We start from the raw sequence: 10,064 nt of genomic DNA, 5'->3' as shown, positions 1-10,064 counted from the left end.
TCATGAGGACCAAAACTCATTATGGAGTCCATCTTTGTCATGGTGGTCTAGACAATGGACCGAAAATTGCATTGAATTTCCACAACAAAACGTCAGTAAAAGTACAAGGAAACATATGCTTATGTTTTTTATTTTATTTTTTTATTTTATTACCATTTTTCTTGTCGATATTTTGAAGAAGAAAACATATCTATTCTCTTTTTCCAAAAGTTTTATGTTTTCCTTTGTTTTAAAACCTGGAAAAATGAATTAAATCATGGTTCTTTACTTATTAATAACAAACATGTGTAGGGGGTATAAATACCTTTGTGACACGGTGTAGGTTTTCAGACTTTATGCATCTGTGGTTATTTTTCAAATCACTCTTTACTGACACATAAAAAAAATAAAATAAAAATCATGTATGCGATTGCCTTCCTGATTGTTTTGAGTCATTAAATGTGGTTTTGACTGTTTTCACTGTGTTGTCGAACAGAAGATCATCCAGTTTGCAACTGACTGATTCTCACAGCTAAACAGATGAGTGTTTTTTTTACTGAACAGCTCAAGACACCAAGTCCTGGCACGTACACGCAGCTGCTCTGCACCATGCCACAGGAGGTGACTAAGAAAAAGAACTGGTGCATTTTCTGATCAGTTTATAAGCTGTGTGTCTTATCTCTAAAGAGGAAGGAAGCTTTTCTTCATACAACACAGGTTATTAAATCTAAACTCTGATCACGTGAAAAAAAAAGAACTTTCTGATCCTTGAATAATATAATAATAATATCAGCTTCTGATATACTCCCTAGAGTCTGTCCAAGAGACAAAACTTGTTACAGTAACATAATCTGTGTGTATTTAGCTACTGTGTTCTGTTCACACAGGTGATGTGTGACAGATATGGACATTTTGCAGAGTTAGATACTCAAAGTATGGTAGAAGAGGTGGAAACTTTAGAAGATAAAACATGAATGTGTCCATGGAAAATGTCTAAATCTAAAAGTGTTCAGGTTAGATGACATGAACATAAACTGTCAGTTTTAACACTGATACAGATCAGCTTCTTCTAAGACTCTGAGAGAGTCTTAGAAGAAAACACAAATCAGTCACAATTATGATTAAAATATGTAAAAGATCTGCCGGCGTAAACTGATATCAAATATCACCCGCCACATGAAAATTGGTACGCTGTAACTGTTTCCTGTCTTCCTGAAACACAGGATGCACCTGCTCAGCAAAAATATTCACTTTTAGCATTTAAATGTGAATTACTTTCTAAACAACTTTGTCTTTTTTGTTATTAATGCGAAATATAGTGGGTACATAGAGATATAAGATGCTATCCAGTGGTAACTTTCTGTCACTTATAAGGGCACAATGACGTCACAAGAGGCACAGCAATTAGGCTAATCAGTTAGCATTACCGGAAGGGATTGGAGCTAAATAAAGGGACGATTTTCGCAATATATTTTGTGGGATATATGTTAGATATCCACAGCTTCTTCTAATTTAAAGATTCAGGAATCATTCCAAAAATAAATAAAGAATAAACACAGACAAGGATGTTTTGTTAGTACATGTGTAAAATGTTTTCGGCACACAAACAAACATCAGTTCCACAAGGCTCTGATCTAGGACAAACTCTTTTGTCTGCCGCCAATCTTCTTTTTAGAAAAGTTAATTCATATTTATTGTTGAAAAGACTGTTTTTGCCATTCACTACTCCTCAAACCTTAATCACAGCTACTACGTCTAATCAGATAGTACATTTATAGACTTGCCTTGGAGGCCTTGTTGACCGTTACAAACTTTTTGTTACATAAACTCTCAACCCCACACACGCTTCATTTTGGTTTTTGCTTGTTGAAGCATTTTAGGTGGAAATGTTTTGAAATACACTTAACTAAAGTTAGTTATTATAGGGCACCATGGCGCACATTTCATGTAAAAACACGTTCATAAGTCATTTCTGAGTTTGACATTTTTCGTGGGAATTGAGCTGGAATTTCATCTGGGAGGGAGGAAAGGAGAGAAAGAGAGAGAGAGGCAAAGAGAAGGAGGTGGGACTCAAAGAGGAGGGTTGGAGGTCCGGGTCCATCAGGGTATTAACTACCCAGGATTTTCTCTCCTCCATCACAACTCTGCAGGAGGAAGAAAAAAAAAGAAAAGAAAGGAAAAAAAACGAGTAAAATGGAAAAGTCATTGTGCGTATTGGCTTCTTTGCTCGCCCTCGTTGGTTTTACAGGGGCAGCTGAATCGACGGCAGAGAGTTTTTCTCTTTTACCGAACTATACGACCCCTGAGTCAGCGAAGTGGACCGAGGCTCCGACTGCGGCGGAGCGGAGCGGAGACGAAGCGACAGTAGGAACAGAGCAGCTGCGCTCCACGGCGAGTCCTGCGGTCAGTGAACGCAACGTCAGGGCAGACAAGCAGGGAGAAGAGGAGGGAGGGGGTCCCAACACAAAAGATGATAAGAAAGCAAAACTGGGTAAGGCTGAAAATAAAAAAAAAAATCCTTTCTTGAAGCTGTGTGTGAAAGTTACTCAATTTCAATTAAACCCACAGTTAATTAACTGATGCATTCAGGGACTTCACATTTCAAGCGTTAGTTTACCACTTTGGGTTTTATATTGTGAAATACATAAGTTTGAATTTTTTGTTCTTCTGATAATCTCATTCAACTCTCCACTTCACTGGAGGAGCAGAGAGATGAATCTGACTTTACATAACCTCACACACAGGTTACATACAGTGCTCTGTAAAAACAAAACAAACAAAAAAAAAAAGCTAGGAACAAAATGTTTCGCATTCTGTCTCGCTTTAACCACAAGCTTTAATTTATTAGATTGACACAGGCCAACAGAAAGAGGCGTTTAATTATGAAGTGGGAGGAAAATAACTGGTGATTCTGAGTGTTTTTACAAAAACAGAAGTGTAAAAAGGCTGGTGCTTTGTAGGACGAGGTCAAACTGGGTGGGGAGTGTCTTTGAACAACACTTTCTTTTAAGCTTTACCACATTTCCAGTTGGATTTAGATCTGGACTTTGACTGGGCCATTCAAACACATTGTCGGTTTGGCTGTTTAGGGTAATTGCTGTCCTGGAAAGTGAAGCTCCATCCCCAGTATCCATCTTTTTTACAATTCTGACTGGCTTTCCTATCCCAGTTAAAGAAAAGAGCCCGCAGCATGACGCTCCCACCACTGTGCTTCCCAGTTAGGACAGTTTGTTGAAATGCCCCAAAACAGTTATTGAAGATTATACTGTAGTTCAAAGGACAGCAGAGGTATCAGTTCAGTCAAATAGTATGTTTATGTTGCTAAAAACCTTTATTTGACAAACAGTGATCATATCAATAGTTTTTTTTAATTTCCATTGACATTTAAGGTGTATGGAAGAAGATGAGGATTGAAAGAAAATTACTTTTTTCTCAGAATTTTAAGAAAAAAATCTTAAATTTGTGTGAAAAAGTCAAAATTCTGAGGAAAAAAAAACCCTTTTCAGTGGTCCCAATCCTTTTCCATAAGAGTGTCTTCCTTTATTTTTAAGTAGATCCCATACCCAAACACAAGATGCATTTTTGATTAACATCAACATTTCTCATCGTTAAGAACCCATAAACCTCTCTGCAGCCGGAGCTGAAACATTTTTTTTTTCTTTACTTCGGCCTTCGGCTCGTCTCAGATTACATCCAAACCCTCTGGCACTTGGTTTTATCTGCGTCCTCCTCCGTCCCGACCCGGCCCTTGGAGGAGGTGAGGGCCTCAAACGTTCCACTAGCTGATTAGCGGTATTTCACATAACGACCCGCTCAAAACCTCATTTCTGCGTCATCCATCTTGTGTTTCGCATTAGTCAACAAACCAGAAAGCGAGCTCTTAACCCTTAATCAAGTCGTCACAGTTTCCCACTGCTGCCGAGGAGCTGCGTTTGGAGACGTCATATTTTACGTCTTCCTAACTTGTTTTGCTCGCAGACTGCCCTCCGCTCGGCCTGGAGTCGCTGAGAGTTGACGACAGCCAGATGCGAGCCTCGTCCCAGGAGAGGATGGGTCTAGGTCCCCACAGAGGGAGGCTGAACATCCAGGTCAGCCTTCGGCAGAGCTCACTGAAAAACAAAACAAAAAAAAAACACAGAAAACTCACAGCTTGAGATCTTGAAAAAGGGCTAATATCTGTGAAATTATTGCCTGTTATAGAAATAATGCACAGCATGTAACGGTAAAAACCATACATATATTTTTAACTCTTTGGAATAAGACTAAATACCCTTTCAATAAATTAGAGTATTATTAAACAGTAAATTTATATCAGGAACTTTATCACAAAAATAGATTAATTCCACACAGATGGATGTTTGAAAGCCTTTACTTCTGTTAGTTATGATGATTTTGAATCATCCGCTTTCTTTTTTCAGTGTAAGCTAATACAAGATGTGTTTAATGTCAGCCGCAGCCCAACTGAAAGTGTATGTGACAAACAGCTGATTCTAAAGGCCAGTTCACATGTCTCCACAGCATAATGCTGCCACCACCATGCTTCTCTGCAACACACAGTCACCTCCAGAGTCACCTTGGACTGCTTCTCTTATTGTCCGGCTTGTCAGCGGATGGCCAAATGCACGCCACACTTTTCAGAATTTTAACCATAATCAATACTGGAAACCTTGCATCGGTTCACCTCACGCTCACTTTGTCCTGATCTCTTACAAGCACCTGAAAGAGTATGAATGTTTTTGCAAAGCAGGGAACTTTTGTTTTTACAACAAGTTCTTGACTTTTAAACAGTTGGTCTACGCAGGAGGTCTGTGAGAAATTAGGTTTAACACAGAGCTTAAATATACAGCACACTCCCCATTCCTCCGCCCTCCATCTGCCATCTGAAAGCAGTTAAGCTGTAAGTAGGCCAACTTATGCAACACCGAAAAACTCCCATGCAATGTTTCCCAATGATGGATTTTGCAGCTGACAAAGGAAAATAAAGAAGAAAGACATGCTTTTCTTCCTCTTTCTTCCTTGTTTTTTTGTTTTTGTTTGTTTTAGTCAGGGATTGAAGACGGAGATCAGTACGACGGAGCCTGGTGCGCCGCGTTCAAGGACCAGGATCAGTGGCTGGAAGTGGACGCCCTTCACCTCACCCTGTTCACCGGAGTCATCCTGCAGGGCAGGAACTCTATCTGGAGGTCAGGTACTATCACAGTTCTTTATGACTGACACACACACACACACACACGCACACACACACACACACACACACAAGTAAAAATAAATGCATTTGGTAACAATCAGTTTACTCTTGTGGAAATCACATTTCATTTTTTGCTGCATCAATGACTGAATGTATTGGGTTTGGTTGGTGTTGCAGTTGGGATTGGGTTGAGACCTACAAGGTTCAGCTGAGTAACGACACTGTGGAGTGGCAGACCTGCATGAACGGGACAGAGGAGGCGGTAAGATCCGTCATTTGATCTGAAGAGACTTTTGAAGCTGTCCTAATACGTTCATTTCTACCAAATATAAGGTGTTTTTAATTGGAGCCTTCTTCAAATTCAAATTCAAACTAATACAGACTGATGCGGGAGATCTTTTCTGTCTGCAGAGATTACTGTTTACCATAACTCTTTACATTTGTTTTAAATAAATATGCATTTAACTTCCCTTTGTTATCAACAAACTATTTTTGAATTTGACTTTGAACTATTTCAGTAGGTTCAAGTATGGGGGTCTAACTTCCACTCCTTTCCAAATATTCTGGGGCCACTTTTGTTTAATCTTAATTTAAATGTACCATGTGAAAAATGTCAAGTTTTACGCAGATGATATTGTTCTGGTGCGTTTAATCAAATCCTGTCAACTTTTAATGTCCAACAGACCAATTTCCTTCATCTTAAGATTATTTTAAAAGCAGATAAATTTTGGTCAGGATTCTCTCATAAGAGACGTTTCTCAATGAGTTTTTCCTGGTGATATAATGCAGGAGGAAACAAAAAACAGCTGCGAAGAACCAGACAGACTTAAACAAACTCAAGGAAAAATTCACTCGTTTCATGATGACAAAATCAGACGTAAAACACAAATTAAACTGAAGCCCAAAGTCATCCAGGGTTTGTTCTGAGTCTGTAATCTACTTCAAGCATTTTTGTTTTTCCTTCAACACCACAAGTCCATCTTTGGGAAAAATCAGATTTCTTTCCAGGAAAAAGTAGGAGAAAAAGGAGAGGGGGGAAAAAAGTCTACTCTGTTTTCTGTTCCATTCCAAGACAACTCTCGATGCCAAGCAGGTCATGTTTTCAGACGGTTTGTATTTGAAACATGTGGAGACTTTTGGAAAATAAAAGCATGGCTCTGATCCGTAGTTTTCTTTACTGTTTGCAGAAAGATTTACTGTACAGAAAAAACATAAACTGAGGGTCAAACTAAACAAATACTTTCTATACTAACCTCACATAGAACATAGATTGTGGAAATAAGTCAGTACTTACCACGTTATTTTTTTAAATATTTATTTATTACCTTTCAACTCCAATAAAAATTCTTGTTTTCCGTTTGTGATCACTGCCGCTTTCTTTTATTGTTAATATATATTTTTACAGTAAAAGCTTTTGGACAGAAATGTAGGTGGCCATTATAGTCATACCTGACAAGAAAGTCACTTCCATTGAATACTTTATCAATTTTAGTGCCCTTAATCTTCAAACCAACAGTGGCATGGCAAAGTATTGAACTAATTCATATTTGATCCCATTGCTGTCACAAACTTTAAGGTATTTTATTGGGATTTTATGTTAATTTTATGGTGGGTCCCTATTGGATTCAGCTCCCTTGATACCAACTTTTGCTACAATTACAAGCGTAATACCTTCGAGGTATGAAACTAAAATCCTTTTAGTGATTGTGATTGTTCCCTGAATTGTACAGATATTCGAAGGGAACCAGAACCCGGAGGCTCCTGTTCTCGGGCTCCTACCCGTTCCCACCGTGGCCCGTTTCATCCGCATCAACCCTCAGACCTGGTACTCCAATGGGACCGTCTGCCTCAGGGCCGAGATACTCGGCTGCCGTGTACACGGTACGCATACATTTACCGGGTCTGAACCACAGAGTGTGTCACCGCTAGTGAGTCATTGCCATGCTTGACTTTCAAAACAGGACACTGACTATACCTGAGGCAAGTCCAAGTCAGCAAAGCCAAGTTACTGACACTTCGTTGGTCTTTCCCCGTAGATCCAACAGATCCGTATCCCGACCAGCAGGAAAGAGGTTCGAGGGATAAGCTGGACTTCAGACACCATGACTACAAAGAGATGAGAAAGGTAAAGCCAGACGATGAGTAACCTCAACTCCCATAAAACTGAAGCAGAAGGTTTTAGTCAGACTGTTGGCAGATTGAGTCCAGATTTAACCCCTCCGAAGGCTTTCTACTTCAGCATATCTTTCTGACGCTGCAGCTCATGAAGTCTGTGACTGAGGAGTGTCCGGACATCACCCGCATCTACACCATCGGCAAGAGCTACACGGGCCTCAAACTCTACGTCATGGAGATATCGGATAACCCTGGGAAACATGAACTCGGTAAGAAATGCTAAAGAGATGAGATGAGTCCTCGATTTTAGATACCAGGTGTTTGAACGATGTATCGACCCACTTTTTTCACTTCCGATACCGATATCCATATTGATAACTGAGGGTTATTATTGGCCGATACCGATCCGATACAGATAAACAGCACTCAACTGATTTAAAATGTTTCTTTTTTATTTTTTAAACACAGACATAAATATATTGAATTACAGTTTTATTCAATATGTCTACACACTTAAATACACCAATAGCTTCACTAGCTTGCATCTCTCATTGTAAACGGTCAAAAATCAGGCAATGTATCAATCTGATTCTCAAACATATTTCAATCCAAGTCAAAGATTACCTGAGTAAATACAAAATTCATTTTCAAACGATTCATTTCTTAAGGGGAAAACCCAAACAAACTTGATTCTTGAAAAATAAACCTTATTTAACATCTTCTAATCTAATTTAGATTAAACATTAGATTGTAAAATCTCTAGAGTGTTCCCACTTTTTTTATCTGAGAAATATTTTAGCAAATTTAGCTCTAAACTGAAAACACTTTCCCAAAAACTGTGGTTAATCAAGGTTCATTCATGATTTTGTAGGAAAGGTCTCAAGTTATTGAGATTTTAGCAGCTGCAGTGTTTACACAGCCTGGTTCCTTCAGCAGAGCGACCGGGGGAGGCCTAGACTCTACGGAGGGCCTCGCTTGTATAAACTAACTTTTTGATTTCCTTGTTATATTGTCTTCAAACATTCAGACTTGTGCTTCAGTGTTAGCTTTGGTTACTCCATGTGTGCCAAAAAGCACAAATAAATCAAATGTGGGGCAGCATGTTCTGCTTTGTTCTCAGAAAAATACATTTCTTAAATCCTTCCGTTCTGTTTTTTTTCCTTTCTACGTATTGACAGCTGTTGTTAATAAAAGTGGTTTTGTGGCTGAGTGTGACTCCGATGCAAACCACAAGGAAGGCAAGAAGATTTGTAGTTTCTGAGAACTACAACTGCAGTTTTTTACAACTGCAGTTGTAAAAAAACATTCAAGTGTGGATACAAACATCAAACTTAGCATATCATGCTCACACCTCAGTTTGTACGTTTTCCATATTTCCCATAAGCCGCTTGAATTTCAGGACGATGGCCATTTTTCAAAGCCAAATTATTGCCATAAAATGTATCAACTTAAAGTGATAAAAGTCAGAAACTGAAGTTGATGACTTTGCTGTTTGTGAGTCTCAAGCCAGTCATCAGTTGGATGGAGGTTAAGATGTCTGGTTAACATTAGCTTCCGCTAATTTTTGTTATGCATTTAACGTTAGTCTAGCTTCTTGTTTAGTTAATTACAGGTTAGTGAAGCTAACGTTTTGGTTAACTGTGCCCACTGCTGATTTTAGTACAAATTTATGCACTATGGTTCAAACTATGTAGCTATGATTATTTTAACTGGTCATTTTATTGCAAAAATTCATTTTTCATGACAACTATAGTGGCCATCTTGAAAAATCCAAACATTATCAATAAATGTAATTGCTTTGGTTAAATTGTGCACGATTTGACACCAAAAAAAAAATCAATCTGTGATAAATATTGCCCTATTTGGTGCACAAATAAATCTTTCTTGACGACCCTTGTGGCTGGAAAAAAGTCCGCCATCTTGAATTTTTCAGTGGCTAATCTGTTTCTGAAAACAAGTTGGTTTCTTCAAATTCAATTAAATTTAAGCTCCAAAATTTGATCCCAAAGGCAGATTAAACGATGCCTCCTGGTGGTGACGTGCTGCACTTCATTTTATTTAGAGGCAGAGCGCCAGCAAACCACTGCATGTCACAATTTTTAGATTTTTACAATATTACTTTCTCTCCACTTCACAGCATCACTTCACTTTACATCGCTCCATTAAATAAAATCTGAAACATGAAAGACACAGCAGATGTGAAATCTTTGAGGGATCTTGATTTTTTCTCTTTTTACATTCAGGAATGTCCGATGGTAATCGAGGTAATCAAAGCTTGACAGTGGTCCAGTTCAAAAGTGTTTCTCAAAACTCCAAAAATGTAATCTGAATGAAAATCTGCTCTTTTTTCCCCCCTCTGGACTTTGAAGAAAAATAAGAGCCAGAGTTTAAATAAACTCCATTATTTAAACTCTGGTGAAATAAATGGTGAAATAAATGATGACCATTTATTTCTTGGTGATCAAAGAGACCCTCTAAATTGTCCTCTTGGCAGGTGAGCCAGAGTTTCGCTACGTGGCAGGGATGCATGGAAACGAGGCACTGGGTCGAGAGCTTGTCCTAAACCTCATGCAGTATTTGTGCAAAGAGTACAAAAAGGGCAACCAGCGCGTCGTACGGCTGGTCACAGAGACGCGGATCCACCTGCTGCCCTCCATGAACCCCGACGGACATGAAGTAGCTTACAAGAAGGTGGGTGCTGCTAGACGGAGTTCATACCGAGCCGGCAGAAAGTCTTCACAACTTTCTTTAAAGAAAGACAACTTTTCACAGAATTTCCACA

At 38.9% G+C, this 10,064-nt stretch overlaps 1 protein-coding gene across 2 annotated transcripts in view; it reads left to right on the top strand.

The window, feature by feature from the left end:
* Positions 1 to 2,064: 2,064 nt before the first annotated feature.
* Positions 2,065 to 10,064, top strand: part of LOC106952050 (probable carboxypeptidase X1) — a 21,613-nt gene continuing 13,613 nt past the window's right edge. Inside the window, exons 1-8 of one of the 2 annotated variants that reach the window (XM_015039911.1) lie at positions 2,065 to 2,470; positions 3,958 to 4,067; positions 5,023 to 5,162; positions 5,345 to 5,429; positions 6,898 to 7,048; positions 7,204 to 7,292; positions 7,428 to 7,551; positions 9,777 to 9,973. In XM_015039911.1, coding sequence (XP_014895397.1) covers positions 2,173 to 2,470; positions 3,958 to 4,067; positions 5,023 to 5,162; positions 5,345 to 5,429; positions 6,898 to 7,048; positions 7,204 to 7,292; positions 7,428 to 7,551; positions 9,777 to 9,973 — 1,194 coding nt within the window. In that variant the 5' untranslated portion in view covers positions 2,065 to 2,172. Of the gene's footprint in view, positions 2,471 to 3,957; positions 4,068 to 5,022; positions 5,168 to 5,344; positions 5,430 to 6,897; positions 7,049 to 7,203; positions 7,293 to 7,427; positions 7,552 to 9,776; positions 9,974 to 10,064 lie in introns of those variants that run through there. The other variant, XM_015039912.1, reaches the window with a different exon arrangement.

Source organism: Poecilia latipinna, unplaced genomic scaffold (genome assembly GCF_001443285.1).
Source record: "Poecilia latipinna isolate Pla-1442-1.1 unplaced genomic scaffold, P_latipinna-1.0 Scaffold489, whole genome shotgun sequence".
In the NCBI taxonomy this organism is placed as follows: domain Eukaryota; kingdom Metazoa; phylum Chordata; class Actinopteri; order Cyprinodontiformes; family Poeciliidae; genus Poecilia; species Poecilia latipinna.
The sequence above is the reverse complement of the archived record's forward strand: the minus strand, read 5'-3'. Positions and strand labels throughout refer to the sequence as shown.